Below are 25,331 nucleotides of genomic sequence, written 5' to 3'. Positions count from 1 at the left end.
TTTGTTTTTGTTTTTCAAGACAGGGTTTCTCTGGGAAGCTTTAGTTGTCCTGGAACTCATTCTGTACACCAAGCAGGCCTCAAACTCACAGAAATCCACCTGCCTATTCCTCTCAAGTGCGGGCATTAAAGATATGCACCACCACTGCCTGGAAATATTATTTATTATTACTTATTTATTAAATTACTATACAATTACTATCATTATTACTTATCTCACTGAGCAGCTAATACAGAAACCCACGGGCACTCACCCGTCTTTCTGTCACTCAATGTAACCAGCTCTGTGTGGGTAAACATAGGCTGTGTAATGCAGCGCCGTCCTCCCTGTCTGAACAGGGCAGCCCAGTAGCTGACACCAGGTCAGCCAGCTCCAGGCAGCCCCCATTCTACTGCCTGCCTGTGAGCTGATGAACGGGGCTCTTTAGGAAAACAGGTTGAGAAACAAAACAATCATTTCGTCACACAAAAATGACCTGGAATCTGTATTCAGCATCCGTGGCTTACTGGGACAGCTAAAGCCACTGGTCACATGATCTCTGGCAGCACTGAGAAAAGCTGAATGCTATGACATAGTGCACAGCCCATACGCCCTACAACAGCCACTCTTGGCCTTTAAAGGAATCTGCCGACCCTGAGTCTGTTCGTGGTCTGAACGGCCTCCTGCCAAGGTCTACTGTCACCAGCTGTATCAGAATCAGTCACGACAATTTTGAACGTACTTCATGACTAAGGAGAAACTTCTGTTCTTCTGCTTAACTCATCAGACTTAGCTCCAAATGACTCTGCTGCTTTGTCAAGTTAAGCCCAGTGTCACAGGACACGTTTTCTTAGAAATGGGCTAGATACTCTGAAAATAGCCACCTACAGGAGCGTTCTAGACGCATGCATCGTCAGGTCAGTAGAATTTTCCAGACTGGGGCTGTGGTGCAGAGGCAGGGCAGTGAGAAAAGACGCTCATCCAAGTATGTTTAACTGACACCCCGCCCCTTGAACTGTGGTACCAGCAAGGGCTTTAACACATCAGAGGTTCGGAACCAGGCAGGTAATGACCAGAGAGGAAAAGGGTGTGAGGCCAGCACCAAGGATTTCTCTGCTGAGCTCAGGGAATCTCTGGACAGACATATGCAGGCTGTGATCTCAGGTTTGCCCCAGAGATCAGAGAGGAGGAAATGAATACAAGGGCTTGACCGTAAGTCAGTCAGACTTCACGGCTGCATGGTTTCATGCCACAGAGTACTCTGTAATCAAAGTTTAGCTCTCAGCCTCAGTTGTCTCTCCTATAAAATCAGGGTAGAACATGCACGTTAATTCCCTTTCCCTACTTCCCTAACCCAAGTCGTGTGTAATCCATTCCACATGTCACAGAAATATTGTCAAGGCCACCCATTCTCTTAGCCAAGGCTACCCATTCTCTTGACCAAGGCTACCCATTCTCTTAGCCATCAAGCATTTTTCATAGGCCAGAAAGGAAAATAAACAAAACCTGTTTCCAGAGCCATCTGTCGTGCGGTTACTACATTCATGACACGCAGGTCACTTGTGAGTCTGACCAGATGCTCAGTCACAGAGAGAATCCAAGTCAGGCAGGAGCCTGCTCCCTTACCCTCAGGGCAGTCCCCGAACCCCTAGAACCTAAAACCATGGGCACTGTCAAACCCTATATACTGTTTTTCCTGTCTGTGCAAATCTGTACCAAAGATCGATTTATAAATAAGGCACAAAATAAGGGATTAGTACCTAATAATAAAACAGTTTTAACAAAACACTGTAAACAATGTTTAAAATTTATGAATTGTTTGGTTCCAAGATTTTCCATTTCATGTTTTTAAACTACTTAACCATAGGCAACTAAACTAAAAACACAGAAAGAGAGCCCATAAACAAGACTACGACAGGCTCTTAGCTCCGCCCCACAACCCCTAAGGAAGCAATCACCTCAGAGTGGTGCTGCAAAGCCCAGACCTAGGCATCCCATGGCCTAAAGTTGAGCCTCTGTATCATTAAAACCCAGCCGCCTCTTCTCAAGTGAAAAGGTTGCCCCTGCACCCGGGACGGATGCCTGTGAGTAGTAGAGGACCACTATGCACTGCGCAAGCCTTTGTCACGATGGCCAGCACATGAGGAATAGCTACTATCACCGTGCCAGCATGTGACACAGCCACAGGCTCAGCTGCAGTAACCTAGACTTGGCATGGGGTATTTTTAGAAAATCACCTCATAACACACACAGTAAAGAAAACAAAACAAGCCCGCCCCGCCCCTTGCCCCTCCTGCCCCCATCAGAAGAGCCAAGGTCTCGAGAGCCTACCAGAACCCAACCTGAAGGACGTGCAGGGCTCCACGCGCTGGAATGTATACGCTGGGAGAGAGGACCTGGCCTGCCCTGCCTCTCCTCAAAGCTTGGCAGGAGAAGCTGTGGGCAGCGGGCCATGACCAGAGGCCGCAGGTGTGCCGGCCAAGAGTGGCCAAGAGTGTCAACCTAAAATCTTGACTCACTCACAGTGTGGCCAGTTGAACAGCACGGAGAGAATACAGGTGGCTCATGAGATGAATGGCCCTGAAACAAGCTGTCACAGGTATAAGAGAGGGCCAATGTTCTGGGGCAGGATGTGAGCCTAACAAATGTTCCGGTCTTAACCCCACCCCTGCCCCACGCTGGCTACATGAATTAAAACTGAACTCCAGGAAAGAGCTAATCACACTGCCAGTAGAGGCAGCTGGGATCCCAGCCTGCTCTTCGACTCTTTGGTACCTAGGATGGCATTCCAAAAGACCCTTCATTTTACACGTGGGGAAACTGAGGCCAGAGCAGGAAGTCCTCTGGTGATCTAAAGGCAAGGAGAGTGGTCCTGCATAACAGTGGGCCCCAGTAGGCCAATTTTCACCAGCAGAGGCACAAGAATAGCGCCCGCCTGTAAGACCCTTGCAAAGGCTCTCCAGATGGCTCTCGGAGACGTTTGTAAGGGTCCCATCATGGGGGAAGGACGAGATAACCACTAGCAACTCTGCAGTCCGCTGAGGACAACTTAACCTACACTTCATAATCAGACACAGAGCACAGGACATTGTTCTGATCGGCAATCATCTTGAGGCTTAAAGGAGGAAAATGAGAGGAAATAAAACAAAAATAGCCAACCTGCATCTGCTCCAAGAGCCCGGTCAAGGTCTGCAGCCACGTCATGGTCTGGATGTACTGCTCCGTGTTCATGATTCTGAGCTCGGAGCGGAGCTCGGGGATGATCGCTCCAGTGCGCCAGCCGTGCTTTAGGGTCAGATCCTGAGCACAGAAACCACAGGGCGCCTCAGTCCCCTCAGAACTCAATACCATGCCTCCTGTCCCAGACTGGGAGGTATTTGCTCAGTCGGTCTTTATGTGTAATGGTTAGTTATTAACCAAGCTGAATGCGATGAATTACACTTAATTAAAACCAATCTGGCCCCGGGCTCTGACCATATCACCCAGGGAAAGTTCCCATTCTAGAAATAATGGCTGTGATTCATAGCTGCTTCAAAAAGGAGGGTGGGAGGCTTACGAGAGCATGGGGGGCATGTGGAGGAAATGTGGGGGAGCACGTAAGGGGACATGTGGGGGTCATGTGGGGGCATGGTAGCATATGGGAGCATGTGGGGGCACGGGGGTGTAGGGGGACATGGGGGGCATGTGGGGGCATGTGAGTGTGGGGGCATGTTGGGAAGCATATGGGGGATGTGGGGGCATGAGGAACAGGGGGAGCATGTGGGGACATGTGGGGGGCATGTGGGGGTGGGGGAATGTTGGGGGTATAGAACCACTAACCATGGTCTGTGGGGAAAAAACAAAACATGGTCTGTGAGATCAGGGGTCAGGCTCAACCCTAATGCCCTGAACAACCCTCACTGAAGCTGAGTGAGGGACCCCTGTGATCCTAGGTCAAGATTTCCAGGTTAGCTAGAGCAATATACCACGAGATGCAGACTTTTAAGGGGACCAGGGAAGGAGACCAATGGTACAGCACCTGCCTGGCATGCACAAGGCCCTGGGTTCAAACCCTAGTATTGCACACGTGTGGGGAGTATCCTTTATTCAATACTGCAGAACTTCCCAGACCTCCGGTACACATCCACCATGTACCAGGCTAAGAGGCTGAGGGAGCTGTGAGCATGCGCGTGCACTCTTGGAGTTTTCTGACATACTGACAAAAGGGAAGAAAGGTCCTTGCATTTAGCTTTCCACACGTTTCTGATTGAATCTGTGAGTACCTTTCTAATTTCCATCACCTCAAAGAGAAAAACAAAACTATCTTTTCACAACTCTGACCTCTCCTGTTTTGTAAAAGGGAGACTTTCAAAACTGGGCCGCACTCTGGGTTTCTAAGAAACACCCCCCCCCCCAAGGAGAAAGGTTCCTCACCGCCAGATCACTGTATATGTGGTCACCAAAATACAGTACTTTGGATCCTCTCCATCCAGTGAGCTTCAAAAATTCATACAAATTGCCCTGCAACGGAAGAGGAACACAGACCATTACAGGCCAGAAACCGCCCAGGGGCCCATAGTCTACGATACCTGCTTTAAAATTCAGAAAAATCATTTTTAACGCTTATGATTTATTTTAAAAAGCTAAAAGCACACCCATGGAAACAAACCTCTCAGACTTTTCTCTGATGCCAAATGTACTCTGAAAAAATTTAGGCATGACGGTGGTCAACTTTAAGCCCTGCAATCAGGAAGCAGAGTCAGGCGGACCTCTGCGAGTTCGAGGCCAGACTGGTCTACGTATTCCAGGCTGGCCAAGACTACACAGTGAGCCTGTCTCAGAAACAACAAAAGAACATTCCAGATTGCATCCGCCTCCCTGCAGTTATCTTTACACTAATCAAACATGCCGAGACCGTGATTCTATAGAAACGACTTCTAATTTTATTATGCTGCCACAGTTGATTCTTTCTGCCAATCCCCTTGAGGGTGAACACTCACAACATCACCTCGTTTGTAAACATCCTCACAGAAAGTTCTGGGAGACGCATCTAAATCTTCTGACTTGTTAGAAGTAAAACGTCTGAATTAAAACGAACGTTTTTATGGCCTAGAAAATACACTCACTGCTAAATCTCGCAGGCTGTTGTCAACCCACCGAGAATGTTCAGTCAAGAAAACGACTCTGATAATGTTCAGAAAAAAAATGATCAGCCATGGTTCGAACTCCTGACAGCCTTGTTCTATGGCCGGGGGTTTAAAACTGCACATGAAATGTTTCTCAGCTGGAAATACGTTGGATGAACAACCAAGCAAGATGGACGCACCTCAAAGAGAAATCTCCGAGGTTTACGACTGACACTTTACATTTTAGAGAGGGTGGCGCCTTAAACGTTATTTTTTTTTTAATGGGCAACTTTGAGTTAATCTGAAATTATAATCTATTATAAATTATAGTCAGGGAACCCGGCTGTCCCAAGCACCTGGCCGGTCCCAGAACCCGCAGCCCCTGTGACTACAAGGCAAACAACAGGAGGAGCCCGGAGAAGGCATGCGTACCTGCTTGTAGATCTGGCCTTTCTGCAGCTTGTGGATTTTATCCCAGAGTAAGACACCTTTCTCGTTCACCTTTCGGAAAGGTCTAGCAACAGAGAAGGGAAATGTTACTAGAATACATGGTAACAGTTAAAAGCTCTCTGCTCCACAAGATACTAAGTGGGGAGTCACTGAGAACAGGAAGTACCCATACTGCATCCCCTGGCCCAGGTCACCCCATTCCACACAACATAGACCCCACTACAGACCCACTACACACAGTAGGTGATGAAGAGCAAGGAAAAAAAAGAAAAGAATTCTAGAGCCAACCACCCTTGGCAAGCACGAGCCCTTTAGTCAGGTCTCCCTAGGACAGTGGTTCTCCATCTTCCTAATGCCCTGACCCTTTAATACAGTTCCTCATGTTGTGGTGACCCCCAACCATAACATTATTTTTATTGCTACTTCATAACTTTTTTGTTACTGTTATGAGTCATTAAGTATCTGATATGTGACTGTGTGAAAGGTCACCACCCCCTGCCCTAGCATAGTCAGCAGGACAGAGAGCATCTGCTTCACAAGGTGAAGCCTGCAGGAACTCTGCTGCCTGCAGATGCTATGGAACTCTGGCATCCTGGGTCAAATGCCAGGTCCGGGGGTGGGGCCTTAGCTCTGATGAGCCTGGAAGCAGGACCGCCCTGTCCCTCACGCCCAGGTACAGCCTGTGGGACTCGGCCTGTCTTTTTGTGTAATTGTCTCTCCAGTCACAGAAATAGAAACTCACTTTATGCATCAGAACACATTTTCCCTTTCTGAGGAACATGGAAATCACTTTGTGTACTCTTATTTATATCTCTTTTCCTTTAATCCTGTCAGCAACCTCTTGTGTGATGTCACAGTCTGAAACACATTAGCAGTAAGATAGGCTGGCGGCTTTTGCTAGCCAAGTTCGGCATGTTTAGTGGCTGTGTAACATTCCTGCACATGGACATTCTGATTAACAAGTCATCCTCAACTGTTGGCTTCAATAAACAACAGAAGGAGAGGGAATGTTTCAGCCATTATTCCAGAACAAGGGGTGGGGGGAAGAACACTGCTGGGCTGAGTCCCTCCCAGGAAGAGCCCAGGCCTGACTCCTCCATCTCAGATAAACGTTTGAGAAGAGCCTGGGTAAAGGGAGGCCCAGCCTCCACAGGAATCTAAAAACCCAGTAAGGAGGCTAGAGGCAACATGGCTGGTGTATAGCTTCTGACCACACTCAAGACTCAGTCTGTATGCTCTGTTTTTGAGCTTGCCTCTTCTTAGCACCCCAATGGTACACAGGTTGCCCTCACTTCAGACACCACAGTAGGATCCCCAGAACTACCCACTGAGGTAGGTCACCAGCTACAAGGGTGCTAGTCACCAACCACAGGTCAAGGAAGGTCTGGGAAAACCCTTCCCAAAGTAAGCCATAGATAGACAGAAGCTCTCTGTAGAATGCTAGCATAAGAATCTTCACTGTGTTGGCCTCTAGGAGTGGGGCCACCTAGTCTGCCCCCAGGGTAGAGGACACATTAGTACTCTTGGACTGATCCTGACTTCTTCCCTCCCCCTTCCCAAAGCTGCAGAGGCAGGAGGACATTATATAAGACATGGCTGTGACTTGTGCTGGGTTGCAGGCTTCTGCAAAAGTCAACTGCAGTTTGAAATGCACCAATTAGCTGTTTCAAGAGCTGCCACCAGGCAGTCTGGCATTGGTGGTGTTCACACCTCATACCCCACAAGGCATCTGGGGGCCAAGCCTGCTTTGCTGTATGGCATTAATCCCTGTTCTCCACTGTAGTCTTGCTTTCTAAAGCCTGACTCAGAACCGCAGCAACCCACACTCAACTGAGAACACTGTCTGCTATGTGCCCCGTCCCGCCGGTCCCCAAGCTAAGTGTCAGACAGGTCACAAATTAGAAACTATGTCTCAGATGCTTAATGATTCTGCTACTGGCTCTCGTGATGGCATGCCATGCCTGTATTCACAAACACAGTCAAGTTCCCAGTAGACGGGCCCTCACCTCCGCTTGTCATTGAAGAAGTTCGGTTTCTCGGCCTGAACTATGACCACATCGAAAAGGTCCCGCCAGTCCTTCCCCACGATGTACCGCATCCCTTTGTCTCTGGAACAAGGCAGCCAGGTGAGCTGACATCAAAGGGATGAACGTTTTTTATTTTCTTGCAAACTATTTCTTTCCAGCTACTAAAACGAATGGCATCTGACCCGCGAGCCAACAGCTGCAGGGGACAGACAGAACTCACACAAAGCTACTGGGGCTATTGGTAATGAGGAACATCTTCTTGCCGTGGGCAGCCAATTTAGCCAACACCGCGCGGGTCTGCTCAGCATAACAGATGTACTTCTCTAGGAATGAGAGGGAAGTTCACACAGTCAGGACGGAATCGGGCACTCTGCAGGCACTTATGAGATGGGCACCTGGGGCACGCAGAGTCCTAGGCACAGTGGGGAAACTCAGGTCTCAAGGAAGGCTGACTCCGGGAAATATGGGAATGTCCAGTGCACAGGAAACAAAGACTACCCCTCCCCCAAGCCCCACCCCTACTGAAGAGAAGGATAATATGGTTCAGCTGCCATCCCCTCTTAGACTGACAAGACACCAGGAATCTACACCGCAGGATCAGGGGCCTTAAACAATCCTCAGGAACCCGGGGCCCCTGCTCGGCCCCGCCCACCCCGGGGTGCGATGTCTAACCGCCCACACACCAACGCCCACACACCAGCACAGCAAGTGCTGCTGAGCGCTTACCAATGTCCGCTTCGATAGCTCGGTACATTATTCCCTTGATGTGGACATCCCGTATGGAGTCCTGTGAAAAGGCAGATTCCTCATCAGTGAGAGAGAGCTGAGGGGGCAGGACGTTAGCTCCATGGGGCTCACTGCCTGTCAGTCCAAGGTCTACACCTCCCAACGCTAGCCCCGGAGGCGTCTAGGGCAAACTTGTGCTTCCACAGTGACACGGGCTGTTGCCATACGTTTCCAAGGACCTCCTTTGAGAAGGTCATTTGTGCAATTCTGAATGAGGTCCCCATGACAAACAGCAGTTTACATGCAGGGTGATAAACAGAGGGCAGATAGCCTGCAGGAAGGGAGTCCCTGTCCCTCGTCCTCATTTTTACACGCAAACAGTTCTGTAAGGTCAGGCAGAGGTAGGGACAAAGACGAGATGCAGGAAAGAGAGAGAGCCAAAGTCCATTGCAGGCTCAGGGCTGTGCCAGCATGGTGTCACCAGGCGTCACTGCAGAGCTCTGCTGGCAGGGTGAGAGATGTCTAGCAGCCCTTCTTAGACTCCTGGAGTGTGATGGAAACTTTCTGGTACCAGTGGCAGGGGCCTAGGTCTATCTTGTTACCGGTAGACTTCTGTCAGAGTGGACCACTCAGGGCTATAAACTTAATCTCAATTAGCTTCAGCATAAACCCATTTCACTTTTACCCAACACAGAAGGCAATGGTGAAGAATCTAGGCCCTGCTGTGTGACATTGGGCAAGACAGTCAAGCTCTCTGTGCCTCGGTGTCTTTCAACCGGGGTAATGATAATAGTAGCACCAATACAAAGGCTTAATATAAAAGTCAGAACAGAGTCTGGAACATCAGCTCTGTGAGCGCTTGCTGTTGGTGGTAGCAATCCTTGGAGGAAAAACCTGAACCTTCATGTAAACATTTCTCCTGTTACAAGTGAGTCTTAAATAGAGTGTCTCTATACACAAAAGGAGAGTTGAAACTAAATATTTAAACTTAGCCCAATTTTTATCAAAGCGAGGCTGAGAAAGTACAAGGCACCCTCGACTCTAAATCCTGAAATCAGGATGGTAAAAACTATATTGGATGAGGGAAGTTGAAAGGTGGCTCAATGGTTAAGAGCACTGGCTGCTCTTCCAGAGGGCCTGGGTTCAATTCTTAACGCACCATGTGGTGGCTCACAAGAGACTAGGGCACCAGGCACACACACGGTATACAGACATGCGTGTAGACGAAACACACACACACACACACACGCACGCACACACACAGCTAGACATAGTAGTGCAAGCCTTTAATCCTGACACACAGGAGGCAGAAGCATTCTCTGTGAGTTTAAGCCCAGCCTGATCTACATATCAAGTTCCAGGACAGCTAGAGCTACACAGAGGAACCCTGTCTCAAAAAAATAAAAACAAAATTTACACTGGCCATGAGTGTACAATAAAAATATTTTGGTATAGAAATAGGTATCTTTGGGGGCCTGAGAGATGGCTCAGAGGTTAAGAGCACTGACAGTTCTTCCAGAGGTCCTGAGTTCAATTCCCATCAACCATAAATGGCTCACGACCATCTGTAATGGGATCTAATGCCCTCACATACATAAAATAAATAAATTAATCTTTTCTTAAAAAGATTTAAAAATATGTATCTTTAAGAATATATAAATATTTTAATTAGTTGTCTCCAGCTGAATCTCACCATGTATATCATCCGCATGTAAGGGTGGGCCCTGACATAGCAGGGGATGGGCAATGCAAAATGAACTCAATGGTATTGCTGTAGCCTATTGGCTCATTGCTTTGTTTGGGCATGTTTCGTCTCAACTGTTCTTTTGTCTGTAGATTATGGTTCCTCATCTTGTGCTTTTATGGACTTCAGTTATATGTGTGTTTCTTCTTCTATTTTTTTTAAAATTCTGTTCTTTTGTTGTTAGCTTCTAAAGAGAGAAAAAAGGAGGAGTTGGGGGAGGGGAGAAGGGAAGAATCTGGGAGGAGTTGGGGAAAGGGAAGTCATGAGCAGAATATATTGTTTGAAAATCTTTTCAATTAAACGATATTGTGGCTATGGTAGATACAGGAGTACAAGCCTATAATCCCAGCACTCAGAATACAGATGCAGGCAGATCGCTAAGGGTTCAAGGTCATAAGGCCTACAGAGCAGGTTCCAGGCCAGCCAGGGATACAGAGTGAGACCCTGGCTCAGAAACAAAAAACAAAACCAAACAACAGCAACAACAGCAAAAGCTGTGGCTATAAGAACACATAATAGATAAATGAAATGGAATTATTGGTGCAAAACACTATACCTGTGCATGTGCACACACATACACACACACACACAAACATGCACACACACACACAAACACAAACACGCACACACACACCCCCACACACGCACAAGTTTTTTAAAAATCACATTTCCATAAAGTTAACACTGTCTGAAACATTACTATGTGAAAGTTACTGTGCTATTTTACATGTGTTATGTTATTTGGACCCCTAGCAATCTTGATAGGTAGGTACTAAACGTTCATTTACTTAGAAACTAAAATACAATAAAAAAATAAATAGGCATTTTTAAGGAAACTAAATTATATTGTTTATATTGTAAAAATGTAAGCACTCTGTGATTATCAAATAAATAATACCCGAACATATTTTTAGTATTAAGAAAGTTGGCACAGCTTAATACATAGAATTCTATAACTGTGACTGAACATGAACTAAAAATACACAAACTTATAAAACGTGTACATATATGCAGCTAAGGGCTGTATCTGTCTGCAGCCCTCCAGTGGGATTCTGCCGGCCTCAGTGAGTCACTTGGAGCCTTTGTGGCTATGAGGAAAAGGTTCCCTATAAACCAACCTCTCCCTACCCAACCTGGGCATCATGATGGGGGACAGTGGCCTCTCCTGTATGAAGGAGATATCCTCCTTATAGCAGGCTTAGGTAGGAGAACAGGCAGGACTGCCAGAGAATTAATAAGTCCAGGTCACAGCGGACACATCTGTGATAGAGCAGCTGCCCCGATTGTTCTGATGTTTCTGAAACAGCTGTGTCCCTTAATGACCTCCACTGTCAATCACAGAGACAGTGAGCCGAGAGAGAGAGAGAGAGAGAGAGAGAGAGAGAGAGAGAGAGAGAGAGAGAGAGAGAGAAACACACACACCCCTAGATAGCAGCTGGCCTTCTCTGGGAGGCCACAGAGCCGCAGCCTGAAGTCACCCTGCCTCTGCCTCACCTTGACATCTTTGTACAAGTGCACAGGCTCATAGTCGATGTTGTTCTTCAGGAAGTGCTCGTTCACACAGGACAGCAGGGTCATCTCGGGCAGTGAGAAGATGTCCATGAACTGCTTCATGGTGTTCCCGTGAGAACTCTGCAGAGGGAAGACAGGCTTAACGAGCAGACCCGTCTCACGAGGTGACAAACAGCAGAGACTGCTGGAAGTCAGGGGTTTCCAGGAACCCACCCTCGGCTCCCTCTGCACAGGGCGCCCTTCTAACAGTGAGACAGTGATACGCTCCCCTGCCCTGAGCCTCAGCAGAAGCTACTCTTCCTAGGTACGCTTAGGTAGCCCTCCTGCTTCCTTCCCTTCTTTCCTTCCCTCTCCCTCTCAGGAGGTCACAGAGGATAGCAACACTGGAGTCGCGCCCAGGCAGAGGCAGCAGAGCAGACCTCAGTGTCAGAATGCTTCAGCCCACCTCAGGACATGCAGGTCCTCTGGCTAAGTGACTTAGTGACTTAGTGACTTAGACCAAAAAAAGGTGGAGCCGCACCTGCTCAGGGATGGTAGCAAGTGGGGTAGATAAGAGAAGATGGAGAGGCCGTCCTCCAGAGGGAGACATCATGGACGACAGAGAGTCAGCAAGAGCCCACAGTGGTTCTTCAGCACTGTAGTCTCTCACATCTACAATCCCTCCACACCCAATGGGATTCCACCAATCACACACACAGCAGGGGAGTCCAATAGCTAAAGGGTCTTTAGCCACAGATGTCCCTTCCCCAAAATGCCACGAGCCCAAGGCTTGGCTCTTACCAGCTGGGGATACTGTGAAGTCACCAGATCATAAACTGCACCCGGAGACTAAGGTCCTGACCAACTCAGAGCTGACACAGGAGGCAGGGCTCAGCCATAGGAAACAGATGTGTCTGTGCCCCTAAACCCTTATCTTCTTCCCTCCCTCCACTACCCATTTCCCCTCCCCCACACCCTTCTCACCAATGTTCTGCCTCACCACAGGCCTGGATGCATCAGAGCCAAGACCTCTAAAACCAGAAGCCAAAATCAGTCCTACCTCCCTCAGATGCTTTACCAGCCACCAAACAGCCAAAGGAGAAAGGCTGATGTTATGGTGACCGGTGGCTTTTCTTACCTTTCCATAAAAGTCACTCATCTGCTCCAGCGGCACATGGGACCCCTCGTACATGTCAATGACCTCTTCATCAGGAACAACACTGAGGCCTCTGCAAAAAATACAGATGCTCAACGGAGAGAACGGCTCTGGACTGCGTCTCCTGATGTGGTTTTCCACTGTGGTAGGAGACTTGTCACCATGAGACAAAACATGCCACAGCAGCAGCTGCAGCCAGCGGGCGGGATATTACTGTAGGGCCTCTGTTGCTGACAAGTTCCAGATTCACGCCCGGCGGTGGCGGTAGGCACCTTTAGTCCCAGCACTCAGGAAGCAGAGGCAGGCAGATCTTTGGGTTCAAGGACAATCTGGTCTACAGACAGAGCTGCAGGGCAGCCAGGACTACACAGAGAAACCCTGTCTCAGAAAACAACAATGGGCTGGAGAGCACTGACTGATCTTCCAGAGGTCCTGAGTTCAAATCCCAGCGACTACATGGTGGCTTACAATCATCTGTAATGGGATCTGATGCCCTCTTCTGGTGTGTCTGAAGACAGCATCAGTGTACTTATATATAATAAATAAATCTTAAAAAATAAATAACAACAAACAAAACAGGTTTACAGCACTAACTAACCCGACATCACACCTCAGACATGCCAAGCAGGGTTACGCCTGGGCGCTCCATTACTAGTCACCCATTCTAGAGAGTCACTGTTCTTCCCACAGGAGCCGCCATGCATTAGCAAAGTGGAAAGCAGCATGTCAGTATTTAAATCCAGGGTCTCTCAGCTCTCAGCCCACTATGATGGAAGGTTTGCCAAGGACTCGCTTTGGGCCCGGGTGTTTCACACATGCGAGCAGAGAAAGGCTATTCGTGTTCTAATTCACTCTTCTTCCTCCGCTGCTGTCCCCTATTGAGTGCTGAGGTAGAAAGGGTCACACAGGAGGCTGAGTGGATTATACCCACGACCCGAGGCAGGCAGGCAGGCAGGCATCCCTCACCACCTGCCGGCCCCTGCAACTTGCAAATGAGTCCAGTCTCTGCCTATCCAGTGTATTCAAGTGTCATTCTGCATGCAGAGTGGGTGCCACATGCTGACATGGACTTTCCCATCCCAGAGGACTGCTCTTCCGCCCTTCTCCACAGGTGAGCACTTGAGAAACAGAACGAGTAACTAGGAAACTGCTAGGCCTGGCTGCCTTCCACAGGGGCGGGTCGAACAGCAGGAGCTCTAACAGGTGATTAGGCACGGAGCCTTCTGATATTGAGGTGCACACACTATGTAAACCCAATACTGAGGTACACACTCTGTGTAAACCTGATACTGAGGTGCACACATGATATGGTTTCTGCTTTGATATGTGATATCCTCTTATCTCCACTCCCCACATTAGGTTTAAAGGCACCCCACTGCATCCACTGACATTTTGCCTGACTGACTTGTTACAACTCTTGGCCTTTTGAGAACAAAAGAACACTGTGCTCCAGCAATCAGATAAGACATTGCTAGCAAAGCAGACCATTCTAGACTGACCTTGGAGAACAGCTCTTGCAAAGCAGCCATCTACACAGCCATACAAGGAAGGAAAGCAAGCAAAAGCCTGAGGGGAACCATGAGCTGAGGGCTGAGGCTTCCCTCTCTCTCCCACTCCCTGCCTCCCCACAAAGCCCCAGAGGCCTGGCCTTGCAGCCAGTGCTACGGCTGAATGAAACCTAAGGCTTAACCTACAGCAGATCTTAAAACCGAGTGCAACTGGACCTTGCAGGTTTCTTCTCACTATTTATTCTTGACTCATTTAGAGGGGAGCGAGAAATGCACTTTCGCCTGCCCATCCCACATACCTCCACCACACAACCACCTGTACAGAGCAGGCTCTGGAGTTGGCCTTTGACAGAGAAACCCAGGCTTCCGGAGCATCACGAGCCTGCTGAGACCAGTGATGTGCAGGCAGCAAGGAGGAAGTGAGGATGACCCCAGAGAAAGGCGCACAACGCTGGGCCCTGGAGAGTCGTTCACAACACAGGGACTTAGACATAAACAGAGGGGACAACAGTGCGGTGGGGGGTGAGGAGGGCCTGGCATGAACCAAGGAAGGAGCAGGACCACTTCAGACCTGGAGGATGAAACAGGACAGACTACAGTGGGCCATAGATAGGGGTAGGAATGGGGGATTTCCAGAAGGCAAGGAGAGGGGAGAGGAGCATGAGACAGGCCAGGCGTCTAGGGGAAAGTGGAACAGAGGCCTCCTGTTAATTTTGCCCAACTCATCCACTCCCTATGCTAATGAAGTGAAGCTTCTCTTCTCTCTGGAGCTGAGGCTGGGGGATGCAAGCTAGTGTTGCTTGAGAACACCAAGTCATGAAGTCAGTGAAGTCCTTATCTCACAAGCATAAGGAGCCAAGGTTGATCCCCTGGAACCCACATTTAATAAGAGGATGATGATGACGATGATGATGAGGAGGAGGATGATGACAGATAGTATAAGCTGGACACAGTGGCCCCATGCCCATAAACATATCAGTGCTATGAAGCTGAAACAGGTGGACCCCTGAGGCTTACTGACCAGTCAGTCCAGTCGAATGGTGAGCCCCAAGTTTAGGGGGAGACCCTGTCTCAAAAATAAAGTGACTGAGAAAGACACCTGATATTGACCTCTACACACAAGCACACACACATAGGTAAACATAAATGAAAACACACAGCCACACAGACACACACACACACACACACACACACACACACAAGAAAGAAAGAAAGAGAGGTGAGTTCAGACAATGTCGATTTCAAGCTCAGAGTCAGCCAGATCTGTCCCTGGACTGCAGTCAGCAAAGCAATGTGGTTTCTTATTAGTAAACCAGTTCCTGTTCATTTTCAGTTACTAAGGGTCTTAACGAACTCAGTAATTTAAAAACTTGTGTAGAAGCAGCCAAGAGTTGAAAGTAGGTAGAATAAAATGCCTGAAACGTAGACATATGCCAAAGACTTCAAGTCCACTGTGGGACACGTGTAAACGAGAGGGGCACCTGTCCCTGAGGCCAGGGAGGAGACAGAGACTGAAGAGGAATGGCCCCCACAGACCCATGGGTTTGAAGGCTTGGCCATGGGGATTGGCACTATAAGAGGTGTGGCCTTTTTGGTGGAAGTGTTTTACTGTGAGGGTGGTTTTGGGGTTTCAATCATGCTACACCTAGTGTGGCACACAGTCAGTCTCTTTCTGCTGCTCCTTCTCCAGCACCATGTCTGCCTGCATGCTGCCATGTCCCTGCCATAGTGGTAATGGACTGAACCTCTGAACCTGTAAGCCAGCCCCATTCAAATGTTGTCCTTATAAGAGTTGCTGCGGTCATGGTGTCTGCTCACAGCAGTAAAACCATAACTAAGACAGAGATATAGCGACAAAAGAAAAAATCAGGCGAGGCCCTTCCTAACACTGGTGACCCTCACTTCTGTGACGGCTAATCTGGGTCTGATCCCTGGAACCGACTCTATAACGCTGTCCTCTGACGAAGTCTTCCCTGAGACAAGCAGCCACACTAGACGGCACCAAGAGGACAGCGTCTGTTTTTTTATAAAAAGATAAACATTTAAGTCATTGGAAAGTAATCATGTTTGACCCATGTGACGTTCTGAAGAAGCAAACACGCCTAGGCAGGGAAAGAAACAAATAAAATAAATTTATTAAGTTAAGGAAAAAGCGATCATCGTACAAGGAAGAAGATTGGAGTGCACATCACCACTTGTTTGTGAGTCCACGGGTGAGACCTAAGGAGTCAGCACGAAGAATGACAGCTGTAACATTGAAGTCCAAGATGGGGGCAGAACCAAGCACTGTGACCACTGTCTAGAAACCATACGTGTGAGCATGTGCATGCACAGAGAAGAGGGCACAGGGCTGGCGGTCTGCACACCTGTTTTACTCTCGTAGGAAAGTAAGAGTATGAGAGAAGAACCAAACTATAGCACCCATGCTTTTTAAAGTATAAGAGACAAACTACACCCTCCTAGACCCCTCCCTAATAAGAAAATGTCAAGACAAAACCTTTCATTTCAACAGTGAGAGATTTCTATCTAAACAACATACTTCTACGAATTCTAATAAAGAAGAAAGGGAATCTTAATATCCGACACCTTAATCACCATATTGAGAATGATATGTACCCACCTCGCCCCAGCACCCTAGGACCCTCTCAGCATCCCAGTCAGCCTCCTCCTGATGGCTCCCCATGACCTGAGAGCATGCCTGCCCACCGTCACCAGCCGCTCTGGGCTGTACTGCTCACCTGTGTGGCTTCTCACCCACCCTCAAGCCCCAGAAGGCATCCCGTAGCCAAACCCTCAGCGTTAGGTTGCACCAGGCCCTGTTACATATTCCTGAACAAGTCAGGGAGTGGCAGAAGTGTAATCTACACATGGCCACTTCCCTTAACCCGGGTCAGTTAGCCAGACCTGAGATCTGACGTCCCCGGGCCACACCTGCAAATCAACCCTTGCTTACCTGTACACCGTTCCCATCTGGATGTAATGAAAGGCATCAATCTTCATCAACACTGCCTTTAGGAACATAAACATGTGCACACACGTGAATTACAATGTGCATGTAAACCGAGTGATCCAAGGGTTGTTATAAACCCTGTCACCATTACATTTCCCTAACACAGTGGTTCTCAACCTTCCTGAAGCTGCGACCCTTTGACTGTCGTTGTGAGCCTAGCCTTGGGGTGACCCCAACCGTAATTTTATTTTCCTTGCCACTTCCTAACAGACAGTTATGAACCACAGTATAAATATCTGTGTTTCCCGGTGGTCTGAGACACGGCCAGCCCTGTGAAAGGGTCATCATATCCCCAAGGGGTCACAACCCACAGGTTGAGAACCACTGCGTGCAGTTTCCAAAAGCCTTGCTTGTTAGCTGAGGTGTTTTTTAAGGGTATGGCATATGAGCAAAAGAAAAAGGGGAACCGTATGACAGCTGGCTCCTCCCCCCACATCACCAGCACTAGCTGGCACTCCCAAACAGCACCCTGATTGCAAGCTTTCCTCATGCCTCTTGCCATTGGCTCGACCAAATCTATTTGGATAATCAGGTTCTGCAACCCCCAAGAACTTCATTCCAAACCATTCCCCATGGAGAGTGCCAGTGGCTTTACTGAGCAGCACCGTATTTCCGAACACCATGAAACTACAGAAGAACAGATCAAACTCACCCGCTGGACGTCGTAATGGAGTCCACGGATGGCAAAGTTTGGGTCATACTCATACTTCCTGATTTCTGCAGGATACTGAGAGAGAAGAGAGGACACGTGGTTAGCTAAGATCAGAGAAGAAGACGGGCATGGGGGTGCATGCCCAGGACCCTAGCACTTACAAAGTTGTGGCAGAAGGATCAGGAGTTCAAGATTATTCTCGGCTACACATTGAGTTCAAGAAAAAAGAAAAAAAAGGAGGACACTAAGCTCAGGATGGGCACAGATCTGCCCCTGTAGGGAGGCTCAGGAGTCATTCTATTCTGGAAGGAAAGTGACCCCAGCAGGGACAGGCCACAACTTGGTCCTCTGTGTCTCAGCCCTGCCCTGAGCCCTATTTGTGTGTCCAGACTGAGATTAGACCTCACGCCCTTGACCCAACCCATTTGCACATCTAACACCATCATGCCGAGCTCTTTGATGGCCACTCTTAACTGTCAGCCTGTTAGGATCTAGTATCACCATGGAAACACACCTCTGGGCATATCTGAGGAGCTTCTAGATTGGGCTAATGGAGGCGCAAAGACCAGCCTAGATATGGGTGGCACTGAGCTAGCCACCAGCGTTTCTTGCTGCTTCCTGACGACAGACGCAATGGGACCAGCCTCCACTAGCCTAGGAGTGGGTCCTGCTCCAGGTCCTCTGTCTAAGCCAGGTATTTTGTCACAGCCTGGGTGTTAACCAATAGAAGCTGCCTGCTTCCATGACATCCAAATGAGGTCATTTCAGGAGGAGCCTCTGTAAGTCTCCACTGTGCTCACCCAGCTGTGCCTGCTGGGGAACCCCACAGGTACTGTCCCAGGGCCCTGTCTCCCTATGGTTCCCATCCACTTCTACTGCTCTGAGAACACACAGATTTCTTGAAGACAGCCTGGTGTCTGCCATTTCCTAGTTACATAGCCTCAATCACGTTCTAAAACATTGTCAATCTCTCCTCTATATCATATGAGAATCCAGGACCCTCCTTCCCCCAGACCCAGAGCTGAGAGCACCCATCCACCAGCTTCTGCTGCCTGCATGTTGGTGCCGCTGTGCCCATTTTACAGAAAGAAAGGCTGGGCAAGCATGGAGACCCCCAGGGAGCCTGCCAAGCCACTCGCTCTGCTGTTGGCTCCCTGGAACCACCGAGCACCACTTGCCTGAAGGAAGGCACATGGCAGGTTTTCAAGTCAGGCTGCACGAAGCACTGACTTAAATGTCACATTTGGGCTCATTTATCTTGCACCCGTGTGTGTGCCAAGAAATCCCCAACCTGATATTTCTCCCCGTGGGTGTTCTCAAGACTTCTGAACACCATGTACGGTTCTGCATATTTCCTGAGATGCTTGCCAACGCCCACACTAAACCAGCCATGGGGATGTGGCTCTGCTCACTGCATGTCTGAAGGCTCCATTAGCCTGGGGTGGGGTCACTGCCCAGCAGGAAGGAGACAGTGCCTCCTGCTTTTTTGTGGCTCAGAGTTCTGGGGATTAGAGTCAAGAATTTACCCAGGAATCTAAGCTGCACAGTGGTTGAGCCTTGGATCTGTGTCACATTCAGTCCACCCCTAGCCCACCTACTCCACCCTCAACCAGCCCAGAACCCTTCTTAGGGTTTCTATTGCTCCATAAAACACCACGGCCAGGGGGAAGTCAGGGCAGGAACTCAAGCAGAGGCCATGAGGAACTTGCCCAGCCTGCTTTCTTCTGGTGCTCAGAACACAAATTCAGAGGTAAAGCCCAACTCTATAAGCTGGACCCTCTAGCGTCAATCAATACTCAATAAATGCCCACTCGCCTACAGGCAATCTGATTGAGGCACTTTCTCAAGTGAGTTTCCTAGTCCCAAATTACTCTAGCTTGTGTCAAGTTGACAAAAAAACTAACCAGTATAACCCCTCTCCTCCCAGGTAGCGGCTACCAAGTCAGAAGCTCAACAAGTTGGTGGGAAGTATTTCCAAGCCAGAGAAAAGCATGGTTTTGAGGACAGACAGAAACAGCTGAGCCTCAATAGGACAGTGGCTTCAGGAAAACCATGAGCATGCCAATAAAGTCCAAAGTTTGCCCTGGACAGAGCAGCCCTAGGAACATTAATTCCTCAGTGCAACAGAAGACTCGGGCAACCCCCCACGCATAGGTGACTGCCACAGTGCTGGAGCCTGGCTGTGTTCCGCCTTTGTGGCTAACTGCAGCTATCTGAATGGCTAACAGTTTCCACAGTACCGCCAGGAATTTCAGAAGTACAGATGCCTGGAAATGTACTGGTCTTTCAGAGCTTTTAGTCTGGTATTTCACACAGCCTGAATTATGAGTCTGGCCGAAAGTGACGCTCTTTCAGACCTCACAAAAGAGGAAGCAAAGACAGCACAACCTCCGTGGAGTGCTGGCCCAAACAAAGCTCTCACCCACTGGCAGAGAGCCTATACCTCAGGCATTTGTTGAGCGTGTATTTTGTGTCAAGCACTGTGCCAGGGACAGAGAATACAAGTGACAGTGTTGGTCCCAAGGGTCCCAAGGGACGCTACCCTGGGAGCCATGCCATAAGCAAGAGAATACTCCTGGAGCACAACCCCTTACAGTGATCCATGCTATAGAGAGCCCAGTGTGAGGGCCAGACAGCTGACAGGAACAGCAGCCAGCCCTGTGCTGTCTGTGGCAAGCGAGGAGACACGGAAGGCAGCACTGGCAAGCCTATTAAAAATTCATTTTCCAGAAGGGAGAGAGCCCAGGGGAGTGTTTGTGGCTCTTATGTTTACTTTTTTGTTTAAAATTTGTTTGTTTTTTGGAGATAGTGTTTCTCTGTGTATCCCTGGCTGTCCTGGAACTCACTATGTGGACCAGGCTGGCCTTGAACTCAGAGAGAGATCTGCCTGCCTCTGCCTCTGGAGTGCTGGGAATGAAGGCATGTGCCGCCGCCACCCAACTATATTTATTTACTTATAAAGAGAGAGACTGGGGAGATGGCTCTGGCCCAGGGCAGTTCCCGGCACCCACATCCAGTGGTTGCAACCACCTATAGCGCCAGCTCTGAGGGACCCAATGCCTTCTTCTGGTCTCCATGGACACCCACTCATGTGTACAGAGACACACGGATACACATAAATAACAAATGAAATACATTGTTTAAAAAAAGTAACAACTTGCTAGCAGGTGGAGAACAGAAGTGAGGGCACAGAGGGGAAGGCACCAAATGTACTCAGACCGGACGACTGCTCAGTCCAGGGCAGTGGCATCAGGAGAGATGAGAAGCACGTGGGATCAAGATCACATTTTAAGTGAGTCTCTCAGGGGTTGGGGATTTAGCTCAGTGGTAGAGTGCTTGCCTATCAAGCGTAAGGCCCTGGGTTCGGTCCCCAGCTCCGGAAAAAAAAAAAAAAAGAAAGAAAGAAATTAAGTGAGTCTCTCACATATCAGTAGCATGCTCACAGCCAGAGTGATGTCCCTGGAGGGTAGCACAGGCAGACTAAAAAGAGTCTTTGTGCAGTGGAGAAGCCCAAACATCCATCCCTCAGGAGATGAAAGGCAGCACCCAGTGACATGTCCACTGTGGCGTGATGACAACCACACTTGACCTCTGACCCCTTAAACCCAGAATCCATTCCACCATGAGGAAAAACAACAAACAGCCTGGGAGAGACATCCTACCATGCACATCAGTGATGTCCTTCGTTATCCTAAAGGAGGCGGCAGAGAGTCAGCTAACTGAGAGATTTTACCAATGCAACACCAGAGAGGGTTGCCATGTCGGTATCAAATCCTCTGTGTGACAAGGCCCGGCAGTAACAGAATGTCAGCATTCAGGGAAGAGGACAGGGTACAGTAGGCCTACCACTGAGGCTTCGCTACATGCTAAGCCTTACACAGTCTTAAAATGGACGGAGTTAGGGGTTGGTGGGCTTTGAATCTGAGAAGGGCGGTCACCAATCACTTAAGCACAGAAGAGGATTGGCAAAATGGCTCTGCGGGTAAAGGTACCTGCTGCGGTTAGGTCTCAAACCTAGGGCAAATGGCTGGCTGAGGTGCCTAGGTAACGTACCAAGGTGGATGCTGGCTGCAGGTTCTGCAGCAGCCCTCAGTCCCTACCAGTTGCAGGGCCCTGGCTGGCACACCCGCCCCCACCCTGAACTCTCCAGCCCAGACACTGGGCAGGGCTTCCACCCCATCCCCAGCTCCTCTGGCCACAACTATTTTGGCTACACCAGTCTCTCGGTCCAGGCTGCCCCTCTTGGTTGGCAGCTCCTTTCCTGTCCCTCCTCTCCTCACATGGCCCAGCTCAGTCTACCCATTTCCTCTGGATCGTCCCAGATATGACCACCTCTCCCTATGCTCTCCCTTTTGTCTACAGTAAGTCTTCTCCTCTCCCATACTGAAGAGCAGGCACGTCCTTCCTTCTTATTTCTTTGTTTTCCCATTCAGCTGCCAAGCTTGACGATGAGTTCAATCTCCAAGACCACATGGTAGAAAGAGAGCACTGACTTCCAAAAGTTGTCCTCACCTCTGTGCATGTGAATACACGTGTACATACACACATATACACACATACATACACACATACATATACACACATACACATATGTATACACACATGCATACACACATGCATATACACACATACACATATGTACATACATACACACTTACATATGTGTAAATACATATACACACATACATATGTGTACATACATACATATACACAGATACATACACACACACACCACACATACACATACACACCACACACACACACACACACACACACACACACACACACACACACACACCAGAGGACACTAACAAAGGTGTGAAATCGGGAGATGACATCAGGAGCCCTTCTAACATTACATGCTTGTTAGGAGACATAAAATGAAAACACATATATTACTGCTCAGTTCTTTTATTTCTGTCTTCATGAAAAAATCATCCTTGTTTTAAAAACATTAAAAAGGCTTTTTTAAAGGAGCTGAACTTTTTATACTGACTTGCTGGAAAGAGGTTAAATTGCAAACTGATTGTCCTATTGCTGTGCGTCCCAAACACAGATGCCTTCCCAGCCCTGTGCACAGGAAGGACGGCACAGAACTCAACACTCCTTGGAAGAGTGTTTAATCAGGGCAAGAGAAAAGTCTGCAACTTCATGACTGGCTCCATTAACATGCCTGACGTAATTAGTGTTATCATGATTCCTTTATCAAAGTGACTAATAGATTCAGTGAGATTTCAATAGTCCCCCATCTAGTGGCTTTGCAATGATTCTACCTTCTACTTTACCCACTAGCTCATCTCTACCTCCAAAGAGTTTATAGAAGTACTTTATGTTCATAAGTTACTGTTTACATGACTATTTTAATTATCATATAAAAAAAGGAATGAAGGAAGGAAGAAAAGAAAAGGAAAGGAAAGGAAAGGAAAAAAAGGAAACCCTAGGGCAGAAAAGCATTGCCCCTCTGAAGGGCAATTCAGAGTGAGAGAAGCAGAGGGAGCTGAGTTCAGACCCTGCTCTGATCCCTGCTCTGATCCACAGCAGGCAGGCTGTGTCCATGACAACAGCACTGGTCCTTGCAGCTCACCTAATGACCACAACACTATGAAGGCACTGTTCCCACCTAATGACATCACAACATGGTGAGGGAGGCGCTGTTCCTAGACCCGTTTTCTAGAGACAACAGTGGCTACTTGGATCTGGACCACACAGGAAGCGATCCAAGCAATCCACTGGAGAACATGAGCTTCAGCGCTCAGTCAGAAGTGGGGGCAGGACACTAGGACAGGATCCAGAGTTCTCTGAGTGCTAGCACGCTCACAGGCAGCAGCCCTCCAAGGCCGTCTCCTGGTGTCTGCTAAGGGACAGTACCAGGTGGCGGCTGGAAGCAAGGGCTGGTTGCAGAGCCACCTGGTTACGGAGGGCCTGTTCGCCTGATCCTGGGGAGAATGACTGGAGGCGGGCGGTGCTTTAGATGGAGTGGAATGAACGATGATGAAACGTTAAAACAGAAGAACGTCGAAGCTCCAGCCAGCAACGAGACAAAAGGGCATTTTTGCCAAATGCTGTTCCTACAACATACCTGCGTCAATCCACTGAGAAGACAGAAAATAAGCTGAACCAGATGTTCAGGGTCTAAAGCCAACTGGAACTTTGGCTTTCTCGGATACGTATCTAGTACCAGGGGATGGTTTCCCCACAACTGTCATATCTTCAGAGCTTCCCATCTGGGAGGGGACAAACTGCAGGTTTCACAGCTGGGTTTCCAGGTTACCCATTACACCCCAGCCCACTGGTGCTGGACCAGGCTGAAATCACACCCCGTGTGCATAAGCTACTCCCACTATATGCTGTGCTGCCTTTAACCCTCTGCTCTGGGGTCCTCAGGGAGTCTGCCAGGTGACTTCCCTAGTGACCGTCCCAGTGTCTGATAGCCTCCAGAACGATTCCCAGGTCACCCTTCCTGCATCCACAGCGCATGAAAGCCATAGATAAAACCTAAGGAGGGAAGGACGGGGATGGGCAGAGGAGCTTAACGGTCAGCACCATCTGCTGCAGGGCATTTGGTCACACTGTGAACCCCAAGACTGTGAACTGGAAAAGTCTTGTTGTGATTGTGGCTCAGCCCTGCACACGCCTTTAACCCAAGAACCTTCTGCAAACAAGAGCTAAATAAAGTCAAAGATCAGGTCAAAAGGCACAGCAAGCAACCAGTTGACAGGGAGTGAACATAAGAAAACCCAGGAAAGAGAAAGGAGGGTCTGTGAGTTGAAGGGTATTCAAGGCAGCAAGGAGAAGAAGGAGCTCTTCCCTTCTGGGACTTCGGTAGGAAGGTCGGCTGGGTGCTTTCTCTGCCTCTCTGAGCTAGCAGGTTTTCACTCACATCTGAGTCTTCGTTGGTTTGTCATTTAAAACAATAGCCATCGAAGACAGTAATGTTCAACACAGAGAGCTTCAAAATCAAAGCAAAGTCCTGGTTTTGGCGGGGGAGGGCGCCAGGCTCTGGTTGGAGACAGAGATTATAAACATACTTGTTATGTAGTATTGGGGGGTGGGAGGTATAACCCCAGAACTGAAGGGATGGAGCTTGCCGGCCAGACAGTCTACCCCAGCAGTTCTCAATCTGTGGGTCACAATCCCTCTGGGGATCTAACAACCCTTTCACAGGGGATGCCTATGGTTATCGTAAAACACAGATATTTACATTACAATTCATAACTACAAAATTACAGTTATGAAGTATAAATGAAAAAAATATAATTATGAAGTAGCAATGAAAGTAATTTTATGGTTTGGGGGTGTCACCATAACATGAGGAAATGTATAAAGGGTCACAGCATTAGGAAGGTTGAGGTCCACTGCTGAAGCTTAATTGAGCTCCAGACCAATCAGAGAGCCTGTCTCAGGGGACTTAGACAACATTCCTGAGATGACACCCAAGGTTGTTCCCTGGCCCCACTTATATACAAACTTGTACATATCCATG

The 25,331-nt window shown here is 48.6% G+C and overlaps 1 protein-coding gene across 1 annotated transcript in view; it reads right to left on the bottom strand.

Moving 5' to 3' along the window:
* Nt5dc3 (5'-nucleotidase domain containing 3) overlaps positions 1 to 25,331 on the bottom strand; it is a 56,539-nt gene that overhangs the window by 10,229 nt on the left and 20,979 nt on the right. Inside the window, 10 exon segments of the mRNA NM_001134887.3 lie at positions 3,139 to 3,279; positions 4,393 to 4,479; positions 5,517 to 5,598; positions 7,541 to 7,642; positions 7,782 to 7,884; positions 8,288 to 8,348; positions 11,526 to 11,663; positions 12,661 to 12,751; positions 17,140 to 17,195; positions 17,849 to 17,923. Coding sequence (NP_001128359.1) covers positions 3,139 to 3,279; positions 4,393 to 4,479; positions 5,517 to 5,598; positions 7,541 to 7,642; positions 7,782 to 7,884; positions 8,288 to 8,348; positions 11,526 to 11,663; positions 12,661 to 12,751; positions 17,140 to 17,195; positions 17,849 to 17,923 — 936 coding nt within the window.

This window comes from Rattus norvegicus, chromosome 7 (assembly GCF_021556685.1).
Source record: "Rattus norvegicus strain SHRSP/BbbUtx chromosome 7, alternate assembly SHRSP_T2T, whole genome shotgun sequence".
In the NCBI taxonomy this organism is placed as follows: Eukaryota; Metazoa; Chordata; class Mammalia; order Rodentia; family Muridae; genus Rattus; species Rattus norvegicus.
The sequence above is the reverse complement of the archived record's forward strand: the minus strand, read 5'-3'. Positions and strand labels throughout refer to the sequence as shown.